At 40.5% G+C, this 19,361-nt stretch overlaps 6 protein-coding genes across 7 annotated transcripts in view; 3 read left to right on the forward strand and 3 right to left on the reverse strand.

The window, feature by feature from the left end:
- The window catches only part of LOC107036508 (atrial natriuretic peptide receptor 1), an 86,116-nt gene extending 82,907 nt beyond the window's left edge, over window positions 1-3,209 (reverse strand). The window contains exons 1-4 of the mRNA XM_015254525.1: window positions 2,943-3,209; window positions 2,687-2,857; window positions 1,908-2,082; window positions 1,641-1,849 (exon numbers count right to left, since the gene is read on the reverse strand). Of these exons, the coding sequence (XP_015110011.1) occupies window positions 1,641-1,849; window positions 1,908-2,082; window positions 2,687-2,857; window positions 2,943-3,165 (778 nt within the window). The 5' untranslated portion in view covers window positions 3,166-3,209. The remainder of the gene's footprint in view (window positions 1-1,640; window positions 1,850-1,907; window positions 2,083-2,686; window positions 2,858-2,942) is intronic.
- Window positions 3,210-5,072: 1,863 nt separating this feature from the next.
- LOC107036408 (GON-4-like protein) lies at window positions 5,073-7,400 on the forward strand. Of its 2 annotated transcripts, XM_015254352.1 has the most exons (3): window positions 5,074-5,145; window positions 5,551-5,687; window positions 6,207-7,400. In XM_015254352.1, exons 1-3 carry the CDS (start codon window positions 5,094-5,096, stop codon window positions 7,272-7,274), a joined length of 1,257 nt encoding a protein of 418 aa, XP_015109838.1. In that variant the 5' UTR covers window positions 5,074-5,093; the 3' UTR covers window positions 7,275-7,400. The 2 variants fall into 2 exon arrangements, with proteins under 2 accessions (XP_015109839.1, XP_015109838.1); XM_015254353.1 differs by lacking the exon at window positions 5,551-5,687 and having other exon boundaries at window positions 5,073-5,145.
- A 685-nt stretch (window positions 7,401-8,085) lies between these two features.
- LOC107036530 (DNA-directed primase/polymerase protein) lies at window positions 8,086-10,838 on the forward strand. The gene is made up of 3 exons (XM_015254558.2): window positions 8,086-8,572; window positions 9,218-10,020; window positions 10,158-10,838. Exons 1-3 carry the CDS (start codon window positions 8,210-8,212, stop codon window positions 10,408-10,410), a joined length of 1,419 nt encoding a protein of 472 aa, XP_015110044.1. The 5' UTR covers window positions 8,086-8,209; the 3' UTR covers window positions 10,411-10,838.
- LOC107036529 (stAR-related lipid transfer protein 7, mitochondrial) lies at window positions 10,431-13,311 on the reverse strand. The gene is made up of 3 exons (XM_015254557.2): window positions 12,417-13,311; window positions 11,831-12,098; window positions 10,431-11,527 (listed from the first exon to the last, which is right to left on the reverse strand). The coding sequence occupies exons 1-3, from the start codon at window positions 13,200-13,202 to the stop codon at window positions 11,157-11,159; spliced, it is 1,425 nt and encodes a 474-aa protein (XP_015110043.1). The 5' UTR covers window positions 13,203-13,311; the 3' UTR covers window positions 10,431-11,156.
- Window positions 13,312-13,399: 88 nt separating this feature from the next.
- LOC107036532 (TM2 domain-containing protein CG11103) lies at window positions 13,400-16,782 on the forward strand. The gene is made up of 3 exons (XM_015254560.1): window positions 13,400-13,628; window positions 15,335-15,422; window positions 16,104-16,782. The coding sequence occupies exons 1-3, from the start codon at window positions 13,486-13,488 to the stop codon at window positions 16,431-16,433; spliced, it is 561 nt and encodes a 186-aa protein (XP_015110046.1). The 5' UTR covers window positions 13,400-13,485; the 3' UTR covers window positions 16,434-16,782.
- On the reverse strand, window positions 16,750-19,219 carry LOC107036531 (translation initiation factor eIF-2B subunit beta). Its single transcript, XM_015254559.1, has 6 exons — window positions 19,041-19,219; window positions 18,865-18,951; window positions 17,803-18,084; window positions 17,570-17,726; window positions 16,975-17,366; window positions 16,750-16,884 (listed from the first exon to the last, which is right to left on the reverse strand). Exons 1-6 carry the CDS (start codon window positions 19,106-19,108, stop codon window positions 16,812-16,814), a joined length of 1,059 nt encoding a protein of 352 aa, XP_015110045.1. The 5' UTR covers window positions 19,109-19,219; the 3' UTR covers window positions 16,750-16,811.
- Between the last annotated feature and the right edge of the window lie 142 nt (window positions 19,220-19,361).

The raw sequence follows: 19,361 nt of genomic DNA on the forward strand, positions 1-19,361 counted from the left end.
GGCTTTTTTCGGGGGGAAAGTCGACTTTCGCCAAAATCGAATTTTTCCGCCGAGTGAAAGTCGATTCTGTATTTTCTGGCCCGCCTAATGCCACTGAGACCCTCACTTGCCCCAGAAATGCAGAAATAAAAAAATTTTTTTTTCACCCGCTGCCAAAGTGCCATATTTGGGCTTTTTTCGGGGGAAAAGTCGACTTTCGCTAAAACCTAATTTTTTAGCCAGGTGAACGTTGATTCCAACTATTTAAGCAACGGGTTATTCAGAACTCTCAAAAGTATGTGAAAAAAGTGTAAACTGAAAAAGTTTTTTTTTTAGATTTTCAAAGGGTCGGATTTTCCGTTTTTCCAGAGGGAAAGTCGACTTTCGCCAAAATCGAATTTTTCATCCGGGTGAACGGTGATTCCGATAATTTCGGCGACGGGCTATCCAGAACTGTCAAAAGTATTTGGAAAAAGTACAAAATAAACTTTTTTTTTCACCTGGGGCCAAAGTGGAAATAATTATTTCCTTATTACGACCACCCCCCCCGCAGTGGAATGCATCATCAAATACCGCTGATACGTGATCTTCCTTGACCCGATTAAGTGCGATGATTAATTCCCTATCTATTCCTCACGAACTCACCGTCGAGTATGTCGACACGTAGAGTTGCCGGCATTTACCTGAATTAATTGACGTTTGTCACACTTCCCGCCCCCCCCTTCCTCCTCGATAAACAATAATATCGCTAACGAAGGGAAGAATAAGAGCTGATGTCTGCTATTTTCCATTCAGAATCGTCCCGTCGACTAGCCATTTCCCTAACACGTACAGTTTCTCGTTCTGACTTTTATTACGTTCTCCCCCTTCGATTTCCAATAACTCCACACCTACTTCGTGAAGACCCAACGAAGTGTGAGACAGTTATTCCGTCGTGTGTAAATACCCTCGATAATTATTTTCTTGGATTTCGCTGTTATTTCAACTTTCAATTGTCGATTGCTTGAGTCACGAGAGGACTTCATTTTTCAATTACTCGTTAATTTAAATCAATTATTCTTCATCGAGAAGAGACATCAAAGCTTCAGAAAATTATTTACAACTACAGTGGATGACCATTGGCTCTTTAATTGCACGTCAGTTGCAGTTGTAACTCATCGAACTGTCGATATCTGCACTTGACGCTTTGTGGTAAGATAAAAATATCGTAGATCGGCATCAATCATCAATTTAGCAATTTTATGAGAAGTTGCACCTTACAATAATTAAGATTTACTTACCTTCATTTAAATTTGAAACTTAATACAACAATTGATAATTAATTTTTTTTTCAATTGACAGTCAACTAAATTATTGGCAATATGAAATTGTCAATTAACTATTGAGTAAATATTTCTAAATATCACAATAGTGTTTCGATTAGCCGAATAATCGTCAGTCTTGCGGACTCAATTATTGATCGATAGAACAATTCGGAGTTTGAATATTTGAATTGCTGATGAATTTAATATTAAAGAATTGGTGAGTAATATCAACATTGACTTATTAAAGTTATTAAATTCAACTTTAAGCAAAATTTATGATTACACACTGAGAGAAAAACAAACACGTTGTCAAACATGTACAGATGCCTGAAAAATATGAAAAAATAACTGACTCACCACTGTAGGAGTTCCCAACACTCTTCTCCAAGACCTCTCCATACTCCTGCCTATCGTAAGTCTCTATATCAAAATTCCCGAAAGTGATGTCCTCTCTCTTCTTGATGAGTGCCACCATCGACTTCATCATGAGTTGACACGTGTGCTCTCCAGCGACACTAGTCTGGCCCATCGGATCGTAAATCAAGTGGAGTTTTTTCCAGTTGTATCTGGGGGATCAACTCCATTAGGATCATTGTTCCTGATAATTCTGGGGAGTGTCCTTACCGATCCATAACAGCCAGAAAAGCTAGACTGATGTCTCTGAAGCCCACGCTACCGATTCTTGTTGTCATGTAGTACTCGTCCGAGCATTCGGTTTTTTTATTTGTGAAGTCAAAGGTGAAGCCACCGGTTGTCAGCAACGGGGCATTTAAAAATTTCACCACTCTGCCAACATTTGCTGGGGGGTGAAAATTTTTAAATTGAGTTAAATTGATTTTTGTTGGAATAGGCTTGTAATTGTTGTTTCACCGTTTTTCATGCGCGATTTTTTTTTAAACCTAGAGAATCCGATAAAAAATTATAAAGGATTTCAATTGAAAATTCTATTAGGTTTTGGCCGATTCTATTGAAAATTTCAGAACATTTCCAGCAACAAATCATTAAATCATTACAAAAATCGAACAAAAGCATCTAAAAAATGGGAACCGAGTAATTTTTACAGAAAATAGCTCAATAGAATAAATTTCATAGAAAAATCTAATTCTATTGATTTTTTCTTTCAAATATTTCCATTGAAACAACCCCTTCCATGAGAATTCGTCTCTTCATCTCTCTTTTTTTGTATTTTTTCCTGTTCTCGTGTCTTGGAGTCTTTCCAATAAATATAAAAATGACCGAATTTATGAAACCTTCAACACTCTGAAGGTCTCCCCCATTTAAAATTCCACTTCAACTTCCAAAAAATCTCAACAATAAAACAGTGAAATGTCGGTTAAAAAATAGTTAAAACACTGCAAAATTTTCAACCTTCAAAGTAATTGAATGCCAGATTATCCACTGACCTACGCAATAATCGCAGGCAGGTCCCAAAAACAGGTGAACACAGTTGGCATAGCTGTCAATGGCAGCGATTTGTGCATAAGTGGCATCGCACCGGTCATCACTGGGGATGAACGTCAGCTGGAGCCAGTCTGGCAGCAGCCTCTGTCTCCTGGCGTCACTCACCGCCAAGTCTTGAGTCCAAAAGCCAAATAAATCACTCCCAAAACCCACTGCAATTCTCAAACCAATGGAGTAAATAATACAGCTACAACTCACCCAAGACAGGCATGACTTTGGCCAACGAAATTTCGAATCTGTTGTCCCTGGGGAGGAGCACAGCTGCCCGCAGTTCGCACTGCGTTGTCGTCTGATTCCCGATGCAGAGAGCCTCGCAGTCCCGGGGTAACTCGGTGTCTCGACAGCTCGTCTTCACAGCTGGTGAAAACACCACAAGAATAACCCATTTCACTAGCAATTTCTCGATCCATCGTCGGGCCATTCGATCCACTTCGTTATTTCTCGTCTTCTTTCTAATAAACTTCACCAGTTACTTCCCTCATTTTTTTACAAACTCACTGAAGACTTTTATTTTATTTTTTAAATGTTGAACACTTATGTTTATGAAGTCTTCACGATTTCACGATTCACGAGGTGTCACTTCACGATTTAATTCACTGGTTACGATTCTTCAGGAATTTATAGCGACCTCAGGAGGCTTTTTCCCCATGATCAAGACCTCTATCACTCCAATGTCCACCGGAAAGCACTCGAGCACAAACTAAAACCGATAGACACTTGAGACATACGTCGACGTCGAACAATACCGGTTTATCAACGATTTCTCTATCAATTTCTATCTTGATACGATATCTTCAGTCCCTCTGCAGCACCCGAAAGACAATGGGTAGGGTCGATCGAGTTGGTGATACGTTTTATTTATAGTTTCATGAGTAAATTCCCAATGTCAATTGTCGAATAGCACGACTTTAGGGGAGGAATTCGGTTAATCCTCGGTATTAATGCGGACTGGGGCTCGTCCGGTGATAAAACGACACTGACGACGTCATCAGTCCCACCCTTCTCTCGTCATCCGGGGGTGGATTAATCCTCTGGTTGATTAATGCCCACTTGACGGTTTTTCAATTGACCTCAATTGACTTCTGATTTTTTTCGTTGCTTCGATGTCAATAAAAGGCTCATCTTTCATTTGATTTTATTCGCGAGGGCATTTTTAATTCATTACTCAATCTTTTTCATTGATTTTTTTATTGGTTTGGCTTTAAAAAAAATCATCTTTGATTTTGTATTCGTGAGGGTATTTTCAATTCACTCCTTTTTTCGTACGCTTCACGCTCTCACGCTTGCTCACGCTGTCTCGTGCTCTCGTGCTTTCTCTGTGTATATTTATTATGACTAGATCTGCCCGCCCGCTCCGCGCGAATGTGCTGCTCCCTGGGGCCTAATGGTACACTGTATTTATTTGTTTTGATTCCTTCAATGGCGTATATCTATTAAATTGAATGAGATATTAGAACGTAAGTAAATATTATTGTTTAACTTTGTAGCTGAGGAAAATTTGATGAATCATTTTGTCAACGTGTTAGCCATCACAATAATATATTACGTAGAATTATACAATAGCATAAATATGATATAATTTGATTGATATTATTATTTTTTTCGAATACTATTCCTGAAGTATATATACATAAATAATATATAATAATATAATAATAATATTTATATTTATCAAAGGATAATATTATTATTGTTATTAATGTTGTATTATATATATATATATATATTCTAATGACACAATACGCCGAATAGATTGGCTTCAAAAAACGTTCCACTGGATTTTTTTTCTTGATACTTGCATTCTGACTTCTCTCTCTCTCTCTCTCTCTCTCTCTCTCTCTCTCTCTCTCTCTCTCTCTCTCTCTCTCTCTCACGCGTTCTGACGCTCTCCAACCGCAATTAGTACCTCCGTAAACGACTATAATGTGCATAGATTCTGAGGAATCTAGGGATAAAAATAAACAAAAAATGAATGCAGGCCGGGCCTTAGGCAGTTGCATACAACTCCCGGAGCGGTTTATAATTTCGTCAACCCGGAAATGTTCGGAAGTCCATGTTCATGACAACTCGTTTATCACTCAAATTTCGATGGTGGAGATAATACGAAAATTTATTTGGTGCATTTAGTCAGCGTTGTTTTCTTCGGGGAATTGATAACTGCGATACTGACTGGCGGAATCGTGATGTTTCCAGTGGTGATAACAGCTCGTTTCCGGCGATTCAGTGATAAGGAGTGCTTTCCCGTGGAAAGTCACGTTTCGGCTTGGGGATGATCGGCCTTCGGTTGTATAAAAGGGGAGTCATTATTTTGGGTATCATTGGAATGGTGTTTGTTGGAACGAGTTCATCATGCTGAGGTTCAGCTTTGTAGTCTCTCTGACCTGGGTCAGCTGTGCTAGTGGTGAGTACTCTAGATATTTTTTCGAATGAAAATATTCAATTGAGGATATTCTATAGAAAAAATTAATCGAATTTGATTTTTCTACACAACTTATTCAAATTCTTGGTTCAAATTTGCTAAATTTTTTTATTTTATTTTCTTCATAAATTTTTTTCGTTTTTCATTGCGTGTCTAAAAATAAAGACAGCGGGGAAATTAAAATATTTGGATGCTATTCCATTTTTTTTTCATTGCGGGAGATGGAATTCGTGCGCAGAGGTCTCTCCTCCAAAATCCTGCGCAATTCTTCACTAAAATCCTCCAAAAACCGATGGAGTTTTTCTATGAAATTTCTTCACCCGGTGAATATTTCCTAAATTGTCCAGTTGAATTTCAAGATTATAATTGATAATTCTTTCGGTGCAGCACCAGCGAATGTGCCCCAACTTCCATATGCCCCCCAGCAGGAGCCTCCTCCCTGCCCCCCCAACTCGTTCTACTCTCTGTGGACCTGCCTCAACCCACTACCTAATAACATGTCTTGTTATCAGCCCTGCGTACCGGTAAAATACACCACAGACACACACGGAGAGAAATTTTTTAGAAAAATTCTAGTGCTAGCACGGGAAAAGAGGCGCAGAGTGACGGCCAGGATAAAATTCCAGTGTCGGAACTAGAAATATTATTGTGGAAAACGTGAATTTTTCCCCATATGTCTGAAAATTTCACAGAAATCCCCAAAATTTTACCTGAAATACTAGAATTTTTCACAGCCGGTGGAATGTGATTTTTTCCAGTACTCGTAGGGGAGGATGGGGCAAAACGGCCCCCCTTCAATTGTCAATAACTTGTGAATGACATTGTGAAAATTCCCAGTTTCAACTTCATTTTGAAGATAATTTTTCATTCTTCAAAACGAGCTCTAACTCATCCCAATCGGATTATTGAATCGGAAAATATTGACGATTGAAGGGGGGCCGTTTTGCCCCATCCTCCCCTACTAGAATCTTCCTAGAAAATTTCTCTCCGTGTATTCCCACCCAGCATGCCTCCTCTCCTAACACCCCAACATCTCGTTTTAGGTGTTCCATCCCGGCTGCATGTGTGCCCCGGGTTACGCGTTGAATGCGAGCCACGTTTGTGTTCCCATACCGATGTGTCCCCATTTGGAAAGCGCTCAGCAGCAGTCGAGCCCTGACGCGCCGTCCGGTGAGAGCAGCAGAGTTGACAGGGAGCCCGTCCGGGTGGATCTCCTCCAAGGAATCGAGTCAGCTTCTGATGCTGGGGGACAGCAATCGCCGAGTGAAGGGGAAAAGTCCAAAAATCATAACGAAGAGTCCGAAGACCACACGAAAAAGCTCGCTGGAAAGCACAATAGCGTCATGAGACAGCAATCACCAAGCGACGGGGGAAGGCAACAGTCTGTCGAGAATCGTCTACAGAGTCTCGATGACAGCACGACCAAGTCCCCGGGGAAGGCGCAGCAACAGAATCAGAAGAGCCAGCAAACGCGAGAGCCACAAAGTCATAACGACAAGTCTGAAGACTTCACGAAAAAGAGCGTTAAGAAGAAGAATCTCCACGTGCAGGGGACACCCGCTGCTGCTGCACTAATTCCCGCTCTGGACACCGAAGAGCTGAAAAATGACAGACCTCTTCGGGCTGTAGCGCACACGCCCGTAGGTCACCGAGAAGAGAATGATAATATGGGAGATTATTATGGCCCCGACGACTCCGACGAGGACGACCATCCCGAGGGAGGTCTTCATGCCTTCGACGAGATTACGCCGGAAGAAGCTGTTCTTCTCGAGAAAGAGTACCGGTTGTACCACCAGAATCAACAATACCCCGTTGACATCCCGAAGGACGTGAACGATGAATCTCAGAGGCTCAAGACAAGTGACTCGAAAATTCTTCCGAATGATCCAACCCCCGCAGGAGTTCATTCGGCCGATGCGCCCATTTTGTCGAGCACGGCCGTGCTCGACAAAATGGCGGCGGAGGAGGCGGAGAGATTGTGCGTTCTCAAATTTCCGAATGGCTGTCTGTGCGGGTTGAACTGCAAGCAGCTGAGTCGGTTGATGGGGTGGGACGACTTGAAAGAACTTGAAAGACGATGCGAATATGTGGCATCTGCAGAGGCAATATGAGCTGAGGGCAGTATTGAGTGGGCGATCAACTGAAGTCATTTTTCGTTTTTTCGTTTGAAGCGGACGATTTTTGGTCGAGCACTTTGTAACAGGCGATAAATAAAAATTGTTTTTAAAAATGAAAAATGAGAAGAAAAAAAACAAGGAAAACTGGAATCTAATTACATTTTATTCTTGGAAAATTGCAGTTGCATTGAAATTTCTATCGGTTTTCGGCCGATTCTATTAACAAATTCATCAGTTGATCTGCGTGTTTTTTTTTTAATTACGATTCATCCCGGGAGGGATGTCCACTGAGCTGGATCTGGGATACTAGAGGCAAGAACGACGGTCTCATTTCACACAGCGACAAAAGAAAAATTCAGTTTTCGCTTGTAGAACTTTGTTTTGATTACCCTTTGGATACAAACTATTACGACTACTTCTGTGATAATTATGAAAGCATATCCAAAAAGCCTAATCGGCTACATATGAATAAATAAATAATTCTATTAAACTACAATGTATTTTTTTATTAAATCACAATTTTTTATATTGTTCAATGAAAAATATTTGAAGAAAAAATCAATAGGATCGTCTGTACAATTTCTACAGAACAGTTCCGATTGAAATTTTTCAATTAAAAACAAAACGTGCAATAGGACAGTGAAATTGTCAATTCAATAATGAATAGTTTGAAAATTCGAGTTACAAATTTGAAAAAATAACTGGGAAAAATGAATGCCTATGTTATCGACATTTTTGGGTATTCCCTACACAACCGACCTCAACCGTTTTATTTGATTTTCCGAACACGCTCCGACGTGTTTGGGGACAGTACAACTACACATCGTGCAGTTATTGGCGGAATCTCAATGTAAACACTGGCTCCGAAACGTGTCCCCGGAATAAATAAAACGTAAAAACAATTACCAGTTCCTGAAAAACTGGACACAATGGCAACAGAAAGTGGTGAATTGACCCCGATAAAGCCCTCGAAGTTCTACCCGGGGAGCAGTGAAATGAAGAAAAAACTCGACGAGATCGAGCAGAAGTGTCAGAAGAGGCGTCTCTTGCTGCGTGAGGCCAGCAGGTTCAGGCCGACTTTGCTGGGGCCATCGACGTTCTGGGAGAAGTATTATAAGCAGGCTGAGGCCCTTGAGGCTGCTCGTGAGCACAGCACGAGGCACGACCCACTGTGCACTTTTGTGTATCAGGATCATCACAACGACGGTCGCAGGATGTTTGTCGTCGCTCATCCAGAGGTCTACTGGCACTCCTTCATCAGGCAGCAGCCCGAGGAGAGGTGCACGTATGAGGTAGACAATTTGCTGAATCGATTGTAGAAATTCATGGGGAGGAAATTATTTTTTTACTCCGATTTGATTGCTCAATTGCCTCGAGGATGAGGGAATTTCAGAAATTTTCTTCAGCTGATTCGCTATGGATTGAATGATGAATTTAAAAAAAAAATTGTTTTGGTCATTTTTTCACGAACTTTGGAATTGCTGAATCATCTTTCTAATGATTGAGTTTAGAAAAAAAATCCTCTTTAATCACCCATCATGGGAATAATTACTGGATTTTAAATTTAAAAAGATACAAATACTGTTGATTCATTCTTCACTTTTTTATTTTTATCTTGTTAATGAGTAAATTCAGATGAAAATGGCAAAAGCCCTTTTTCCTAAAGAATTTTTTCAGCTATAAAAACGGCTTTTGACATTTCTTCCTAAATCCACTCATTACAGAGATAATTAGGGACAAGTGAGGCAAAATGAACACCTTTCACTTCTTAAAAATTCTAACAACTCACTGATGTACTGGTTTATTTTTTCCTCCCCTAACTACTCAATCCAAAATTCAAACTCTATTCCCCAATTTTTCCATTTTTATTGCATTATTAATTGCATTATCTAGTCATGATAATAATTATTCCTTAAATTTCCTCGATTGCTCCCCAGGTGATTCCAGAAGGTGCTCCATGCTGGCTGTACTTAGACCTAGAGTTCCAGAGCTCCTTGAACCCCGACAGTAATGGGCCCTCGATGACGAAAACCCTCCTAGAAATACTCCTCGCCTTCTTGAAAAAATACTGGAAGCTCGATTGCTCGGAGAAGAACGTCTTGAACCTGGACTCGACGACCCCAAGAAAATTCAGCAGACACTTGATATTCTGCACGAAGGACGTGGCCTTCAAGCACAACATCCACGCAGGTAGATTCATAAAAAGCATCACAACCGAGATTGACGAGTACCTCTCGTCAAACGGTTCAGCCTTCCACGAGGTCCTGAGCTTCTTTCCCCTGAAGGACCTCGAGTCCCTCTTCATTGAGACCGACAAGAAGAAGAAAATTTTCGTGGACACGATGGTCTACACCAAGAACAGGCACTTCAGGGTGTACAAGGCCACGAAATGGGGGAAATTATCTCACCTGGAGGTGGCACCAGAGTGCAACTACGAGCCAACTGTCGAACGAAAGGACAAGAACCTGAGCATCTTCCTGGACTCGTTGGTCTCGTTCTTCCCTGATAAAGACTCCTTCACTCTTCTGGAGTTCAACCATGACTCCTCGAGAGAGGTGGACAAGTACCCCAGAGGACTCAGCCAAGGCCACAGGTTTTTCAGTCAGAATCAGCAAACAACTGAGTCCCCCTATCCATTCGTCGATAAATTCATTAGGAAACTGGTGCAGCCCGGACACGTCAGATGCTGCATTTATTTCGAGGCTTCTAAAACTATTCTTTACGATATCCTTGGAAACAGGTGAATAATAATGTAGCATTTAGCCTTATTAAAGACGATAATTGATTCGTTTTCCTCAGGTTTTTAAATATTAAATTATCTTCATGATGAGTTGGGGCAATTACCCAATTTCTCATTTTGCTTTATTTTTTTTCTAGATTCTGTGCCAATATTAATCGCCACCACAAGAGCAACAACATCTACTTCGTCGTTGACTTGAAGGAAAAAGTTTATTACCAAAAGTGCCACGACGAGGAGGACTGCCCAGGTTTCAGGTCAAACCTCATGCCATTGCCAGTAGAAATATCATTCCTCCTCGACGAAGAGGATGACAATATTTTCTTGAGCATCCCAGACTCCGACGAGTCATTCTCCCCTATTTATTCTGATAATAGTATTGAACGGGAGTGAACTGAATTAATTATTCAGAATTTAAAATATGTGGAGTATTTTATGGAAACAAATTCGTGTATATATTATCGATGATACTCTCGTCATCATCATAATTGTTATTTATATATATTTATACACAAGAAGAAATAGAAGAAATTATTGATTAGAGTAATGAAAAAACCGTTGGTTTCCTTTACAAATTTATGAATCTATTTTTTTATCATACAGATACTTCAACCAGTTGTTCAATGGCATTTTTTCTTGAGCAACAAATGTAAAACATTATTAACATTTATACAACACCGACTTTATGTACAGAATAATGTATCGGTGAGACAACGAGGAGAAATTAAATCGAATCGTTTGATCGGTCATTATTTTACAATTGAAGAATGTAAAGAGCGTGATTTGATTAAAAATAGACTATTCGCATCATAAAACAGAATTGAATATTTTCGGCTAGTGTGATGAAAAATCAGTTTAACAGATCAATTCATGCGACATCCAATGATTACGTGATCCATTATTCAGGTAATTCCATAGAGAATAGCACCTTTCCATATAAAACTAAATTCTCCACTATTTCAATGTCTTAAAATCGGGCTTTAACTTGAGTTCTCTTTAGGTTTAATCGCCCAAGGCGTCCTACAAACCTACTGACCACCAGAAGGTGGTGCAAAGCTATCAGTTTTCCCTGAGAGCACAACGCCGGATTTATTTTCGTCGTCAGTGCTATTATTGGACGACGAAAATGTGTACAATTGTCATGCAAACAGTTTGGTCAGGAAAATATATCTCAGATAGCTACTCTGTTTCTCGATCATCTGTTCAGATAATTCGCAGTCCTCACTTGTTGATTGCACTTCCACTTCACAGGGGTCATTGCTCTGGGGGTTAATGACGCCTTGACAGGGGATTGGGGAGTCTTTTGGCTCTGCAGTGGGACTCACCACGATCTCTTCGGGTACTGGCTCGTTTACCACGTCGTTTGGTTGACAGTTGAGAGTTATTTCGTCGTTTGAGGCTTCAATTTCTTCGGTGGAATCAGGAACTTCTTCTGGCTTCTGATTTTTTGCTATGTAGTACTTGTAGTCCTTCGCTGCTTGCCTCATTTTGTTCAAGAAATCAGGCAATCCTAAGGGATAATTATAATTTTTAGTGAGTGAAGAGAACGCATTCCTTTTCATTTCATACAAAAGAATACCAAAGAATTTTTTTTATTTATTCATCTGTAAAAAATATCTCTTGAGATTCTTGTCTAAAAACACTCGTTATTGAGAGAATTATCCAATTATTCAAACCTAAATTTTAGTTTAAAAAATTAATTGTGAATTCAAATAACTGAGAAACTAAATTATACTAAATAAAAAATACTAATTAAAAAATTGCAATTCGTGTTTACAAATCAGTTGAAGAACAGTAAAATAAACATTCTCACCACTCATGGCGACCCAAGCACTCACAGCATAGGGTATATTGATCCCGGGATCCTCGAAATACGTCAGTCCAAACTCAATCCCAGGTTCACCGAAATTCTTACAGGGTTTAATGACCATGTACGACCAGTACGAATTAACTCTGTAGGTGTCGGGTCTGTCTGGGGCAGCTGGATGCTGGATGCCCCTGCTCACGATGACGACGATCCCCTTCTCCTTGTCCAGCACCCAACGCCTCTGATAAACGTAATCTCTATTCGAAAAAAGTCTCTGCAATGAAATAGCTAAAATGACTAAAAATTGAAATTTTGGGAATTGATGAGAATAATTTTGTGAAGAAATATCAACACATTTTTTTATATAGATTTCATCAGATATAAAAAAGAGACATTATTATTTAACTATTTAATTCGATATTTTCATTGAAAAAATTGCATTTGGACATTGGGATTTTGAACGATAATAGTAATGTTGTGAATTGAAAAAAAATCTCTCGATATTTTCGTCCACCACCTCTCCTCACGAACATTATAATTCAATTATCTCATAAAAAATGTCAATTAAAAAAATTGCAGGAAATATAATTACAGGCCATATCATCTCCCAGTAGATGACATCACTCCTCTGGTTCTGGTCAGCCACCCCCTGAGGGTCAGTGTCGATGATCTCCAGCCTCTTGGCAGTGGTGTCCCACTCCTTCCTGTACTGCACGTCCACCTGGACCCTGAGGAACTCATCGGCAGAGACATCCGAAAAAGTCCCCAACACTTTATACGCGTAGAGTCCCCCGGTGCCAGGCTCCTCCCTCCTCCAGATGAGCATGTCCCTCCTCTCGATGAAGGGCTCCCAGTGGTCCCCACTCCCCCTGGCCGCCTTCCCCTTGCACTCGCAGTACTCAACACCAGGCTGTGCTTTATCAATGACCAGCCTCTGACGGCAGTCCTCGCAGACGACAGTCGTCTCCTTGAGCTTGTGAATGGTCTCGATCTCGTTGGCATAACTGTACAACTCCTCATTGTCAATCCTGTCCCTCTCCCAGTTGAACATGGTCACCCCGACCGAGGAGAACAGCAACTCCCTCCCACTCCGCCTCGCTCTCCTCCTCCAGGCCCTCAGGAACTCCTTCAGAGCCACGTCGTCCCAGATCTTCGTCCACAACTCGAACAACTGGAGACTCCTGCGCACCCTCTGAGCAACGATGAACTCCAACTGTCTCGTGCAGGCATTCGTAACCTCGATACTGTGGTCCCTCAGCCAAATTCCCATTCTCTTGGTGTAACCTGAGTAGTGCCTGCAGGTCGTCAGGTAAGTTACGCTGCCAGCGCGACCGTTTTTCGGGCTCAGCTGACGCCAAAGTGCTGTCGAGATGTTCATCTTTGGTGGGTTATTTCGAGGATCTTCTGGAGGCTCCGACGAATGTCAAGAAGATCTCATCGTTGGGGGTGATCACTGGGTTTTGGGGAGCACCGCGTGCGATCTTGAATGGGACACGACTGCGCAGATTAATACGGAGCACATGCTACGCGGCCACTGCTGTCTCGCGGGGGAATCTGGTACTTTGGACCGTTCAAGACTGGGGGGTTATTTTTTAACCAGTCGTGTTTGGCTTTGGGAGATTAAATCATCGGTCTTTGGGGGTAAAATGTGACGGGCGGAGATGATGAGGGCTGCAGCGGTTCTTTGGGTTCTCGGGGTGCTGATGGCACTTGGGGAAGCGATTGTTTTGGTGAGTGGAAACAAGAGCAGCGAACAGCAGCAGGAGTACAGGCCGGAGGGACCTTTGGTTATGTGCAAGTTTCTGTGAGTGAAGTTTTGATTTTGTCACTGGAATTTTCTCAATTGCATTTCATCGCATGCGTTATTTCTCTTGCAGTTCGTATTTTATTTTGCGTATTTTTATTTTTCAATTGAAAGCCCGAGTTGAAGACCCGAGTTTGTAGCAAAGATGTCAGACAAGATATGAATGTTTTTTTGGGCTCAAACGAAAGAGCGGGTCGAGAAATGGCGTGCTAGGACCTCTAAAGATGGTTTTGAACCAGGGGAGACTCCTAGACCCCAATGTTCTATACATACTCCTAGACCCCATTGTCCTCCTAGACAATGATGTCACAACTCTGCTTTTCAATTGAAAACAGATATCATCTTTAGAGACATTTGTCATGTTTAGAGGCTCTAGCACGTCATTTCTCGACCCGCTCTTTCATTTGAGCCCAAAAAAACATTCATATCTTGTCTGACATCGCTGCTACAAACTCGGGTCTACAACTCGGGCTTTCAATTGAAAACCCGAGTTGAAGACCCGAGTTTGTAGCAAAGATGTCAGACAAGATATGAATGTTTTTTTGGGCTCAAACGAAAGAGCGGGTCGAGAAATGGCGTGCTAGGACCTCTAAAGATGGTTTTGAACCAGGGGAGACTCCTAGACCCCAATGTTCTATACATACTCCTAGACCCCATTGTCCTCCTAGACAATGATGTCACAACTCTGCTTTTCAATTGAAAACAGATATCATCTTTAGAGACATTTGTCATGTTTAGAGGCTCTAGCACGTCATTTCTCGACCCGCTCTTTCATTTGAGCCCAAAAAAACATTCATATCTTGTCTGACATCGCTGCTACAAACTCGGGTCTACAACTCGGGCTTTCAATTGAAAACCCGAGTTGAAGACCCGAGTTTGTAGCAAAGATGTCAGACAAGATATGAATGTTTTTTTGGGCTCAAACGAAAGAGCGGGTCGAGAAATGGCGTGCTAGGACCTCTAAAGATGGTTTTGAACCAGGGGAGACTCCTAGACCCCAATGTTCTATACATACTCCTAGACCCCATTGTCCTCCTAGACAATGATGTCACAACTCTGCTTTTCAATTGAAAACAGATATCATCTTTAGAGACATTTGTCATGTTTAGAGGCCCTAGCACGTCATTTCTCGACCCGCTCTTTCATTTGAGCCCAAAAAAACATTCATATCTTGTCTGACATCGCTGCTACAAACTCGGGTCTACAACTCGGGCTTTCAATTGAAAACCCGAGTTGAAGACCCGAGTTTGTAGCAAAGATGTCAGACAAGATATGAATGTTTTTTTGGGCTCAAACGAAAGAGCGGGTCGAGAAATGGCGTGCTAGGACCTCTAAAGATGGTTTTGAACCAGGGGAGACTCCTAGACCCCAATGTTCTATACATACTCCTAGACCCCATTGTCCTCCTAGACACTCTGCTTTTCAATTGAAAACAGACATCAACTTTACAGACATTTGTCATGTTTAGAGGCTCTAGCACGCCATTTCTCGACCCGCTCTTTCATTTGAGCCCAAAAAAACATTCATATCTTGTCTGACAACGCTGCTACAAACTCGGGTCTTCAACTCGGGCCTTTAATTGAAAGAGAATTTTCTTCAAAACTACTTCAATGAGGAAAAAAATGAAAATTTTGAATATCTATACATGAGGGGCTAATTGATCGGATCTGACCGAGGGGTTTTTGACGGACTCTTGGGGGTTTCAGGCCTGTGGATTTCATCGAGTGTGAGGAGCCTTTCGATCACAAGGGGAATAAAAGCGCGAAGATTGAGAGCGGTTATGGGTGTATCAAGGTAGGAGAGCAATAGTCAGATCATATTTGAAGAATTTATTTGACAATTTCACGTTCAGATTGATTTAGAACTTGTGGAAGAAATTATTTGGTTACAGTTGAAGATTTTTGGAGATTATCTCTGGACATAATGGAGATGAGGGATTTTCACAGATTTTTTTGTGAAAAATTTAAGACTTAGGGGAGGTTGGGGTAAAACGGACACTTGACTTTTTTTTAAATGTTAATGAGGGGTTGAAATGTTGATAAAATTTGATATTTTTTTTTTTCAATACAAAGAACAACTCTTTCTCTTTGTGACGAGCCTAAACCGAGCTCAATTGATAAATTTGTTTCTGAGGTATGAATAATTTTTAAAAAGTCCAGTGTCCATTTTACCCCATCCTCCCCTAAATTTAAATTTCAGAAGAGGTTCTTGGGAAATTTCCTATATTTCTTGTGGATTTGAAGATATTCATCAGAATCTGATCGTTTTTTAACAGTGAAATTATTTCATCTTTTTAACAATAAAAAAAAACAAATTCATTCCATTCCACACCTTCACTAGGGAAAATTATAGTAAATGAACCATTCCATTTTAAAACCTGACAGAATCTCTTCAAAAGAGAAAATAATCGTTCAAAAATCTTTGAAAACGAAAAAAAATGTCATTAATTCCTTGATAATTTTTTCATGTCAACAGTTTGGAGGTTCTCGATACGACGAAGTGGAGAAAGCCAACGTCTCCTGCACAGTCCTCCCCGACATCGAGTGCTACGGCCCCAGGACCTTCTACAGGGACGGTGTTCCCTGCATAAAATACAGTGGCCACTACTTCACCCTGACCCTCCTCTACAGCATCCTCCTGGGGTTCCTGGGGATGGATCGCTTCTGCCTGGGTCACACCGGCACAGCTGTGGGCAAACTGCTGACCCTGGGGGGCCTGGGCATCTGGTGGATCGTCGATGTCATCCTCCTAGTGACCAATTCCCTCTTACCCGAGGACGGGAGCAACTGGAATCCATTCGTATAGCAAAATCCTGAAGTAAACCAAGTTAAAAAATTATGGAGCCCTCGCCCCTGGGGATTGCGAATTGTTTTTCCTAATAATTGTTGACTTTTGTGAATGGGAAGTGTTCAGGCTCTGAAGTTGTTTGGGTTAAAATAATTAATAATTACAGACAAGAACCCGATTCTCGAAATTCAACACATGCAGGAGGGTCTCCAGTTTGTATATATTATCTCAGACTTGATGAAGTCTCTTCGGAAGCTAATTCCACGTCAAGTTTACTTCTTGCATTTAAACGAAACAAATATGTACATATTTTTATCGAAAACAAGGCGATGTGTAAATAAATGAATTTTTGTATTCTAAAAGTCAATCGAGTCATTCCACTTTTCTACAGATTTATTATAATTCGTAGTCGTCAGGGTGGTACAGCTCGCTGAGGAGTCGGTAGACGTAGGAAGGTGCATTTCCACCCCTGAAAATGAAAATTAGTCAACAAATTTAAACTAATATCATCAAAACACTGAATTCACATTTTTTTTCCTTTGATTTTTCTTTCACTTACGTATTTGTGATGAATAGAGTCACCAATTCAGGTGGCACATAATCGAACACTGGGTTGTATGCCTGAATTCTCTCGAGCAGGGGCTCATTGGCCCCGTCGATCACCCCCTGGATCGGTGCTTGATACTTATTGAAAGCTTCTTGCTCGAAGGAGCACAGGTAGAGTGGGGAGAGCTTGTAAAGGGGCAGGAGGACCATGACAGGGACTGAGTAGTGCTTCGCTGCGTGAGCCACTGTGTCACATCCAGTTGTTGCTTTCAATCCACCGTTAGCCATTACTGTGTGGGTCCCGATTATGACTTTATTCACTCTAGACATCATTGCGAAAATTCCTCGGTCTGATATTAATGTGGTTTTTATCTGCCTGGGGAGCTTGGCTGCCAACTCTTGGCCCTAGAAATCATTAATAATTATGAACAGGAATATTTAGTTCGTCGATAAAGATCTAATTTTATGTAAAACTAATAAAGGAGTGAAATGCGACGGAATAATATTGGCAATTCGTCTAAAAAATTGAGGTAAAAAATTGAGTAAGTAGAAGAATGAATCAAATTCAATAATTATCAAATAATTGATCATTTTTATGCAGATCGTACACTCAGTGAAGGGTCTCCCTCGGCAATGATGACCTCAAACTCCCTAGTCTCAGCAGCTTTTTTGAAAAACCGTTCGACCATCTTCGAATATCCTATCGTCATTATAATTTCGTTTGAATGGATGTGCTCAGACGCCTGTTGAGTTATGTTTTCCGAGCTGAAAGTCAACAACACGATTAATCATCCTCAGGAGATCACTTCAATGACATTTAAGTTACGATCATCATCATTACCATGTTTCCAACTCCACCTCGAACTCGTTAATATGCTCGATCACTGCAGACTTCAAGTCGGGCACTGAAATGTTGAAATCTATGTCTTGTGCCCCTTGAGATGTCAGGATTTTGTGCAATGACTCCTGGGGATCTGCCTCGTCAGGTTTATTCTCGAGTTCTAATGTGTACTCCTCCCTAATTATCTGGAGAATTCTCCTCACCATGTTGCCTATCGAGGCCTCCAAGGGAACCGCAGCAATCATGTATTTTCCATTTAACGTTATTAAATCCATGAGTTTTCTGGTGAACATCAAGAACACAAGGTCAATTTAGTAGTACTAGTGACTAGTGCTATTGATCATTTTTGTAATTCATTCAACTGTTTCGATTAAGCTTCTTTAATTAACTCCCTCCAGCAAATACGCAGGCATCAAAATACGAAAAAAAATTATTTTGAGCAGTTGATGATTATGTCATTTTCATGAGAAATTGTTGATATTTTTCAGACCCTCATGAAGCTAAAATAATTAACTAAATTTACAGTATAGCTATTGTTCAGTAAAATAAAGTAACTGATGTTTAAGGGAAAATATTTTACAGAAAAAATAAATAGAATAGATTTTTCTACGCAATTTATTTTATTGAGGTATTTCCTATAGAAATTCTTCGGCTCAAATTTTCAATTTTTTTGTGTAATTTTTTAAAATAAAATGAGAGTAAAAATAAATCTTAGAAATTTCTACAGAAACCATCTCAATAGAAAAAATCAGCAGAATTCAATTTTTTTATATAATTTTTGAAATTATATAGAAGAAATGAAATTCTGCTGATTTTTTCTTGTTATAAAATAATTTTTATTGAACATTTTCTAAACAAAAAAACGCACAGTAAGCCTTGTAGCTCTTCAATAGGGCAGAAACAAATAGAATTTTCAGTAAAAGTTCAATAGAAATCTAACAAAAATTTCCATGGAATTCGCCAATTTTTTTTTTTTTTTTTTCATATTTAGCTGAATATGAATGCTGTAAATTCCGTAAATTAATTCCATTGTCCGTAGGGGTGAAGGGGGCCACTGTTTACCTTGCGGTGCTCCACTCCGAGCTGCTAACAATCTCCTTCAGCACCCTGATGGTCGCCTCGACGATCTCGTGTGTTCCCTTGAGCTTTCTATTGCCATTACCATTGTTGAAACAAAATATTGGATAAATTACTGTGGGTTATTCAGCTATTTAGACTAGGTTAGGACGCTGTCGTACCCGTAGTTTATGTTTTTCACCAGCTCCAGGGCACTCCTGTGGATGTCTTTGCCCATCGTCGAGACCATTTTCGGTATCAACACTAGGTGAATTAAATTTATCACACTTTTATCCTAGAAATAGGGGATTTTCTAGGTTTTATGTGGTCGTTGACATCTGATGATGAAATTCAACATGTGTTTCACTCGGGTTTATTCGGGTTTGGGGGGAGGGGCTGAATCGGCGCACGAATCTTTGAAAAATGTTTTTTGCTGACGAAATGTTCTACGATTTTTTTATTTCAATTGACTCTAACCCGATTATCGATCATGATTATCCCTG

The sequence above is a fragment of the Diachasma alloeum genome, unplaced genomic scaffold, assembly GCF_001412515.2.
Source record: "Diachasma alloeum isolate Michigan unplaced genomic scaffold, Dall2.0 Dall_scaffold_00209, whole genome shotgun sequence".
NCBI classification, from domain to species: domain Eukaryota; kingdom Metazoa; phylum Arthropoda; class Insecta; order Hymenoptera; family Braconidae; genus Diachasma; species Diachasma alloeum.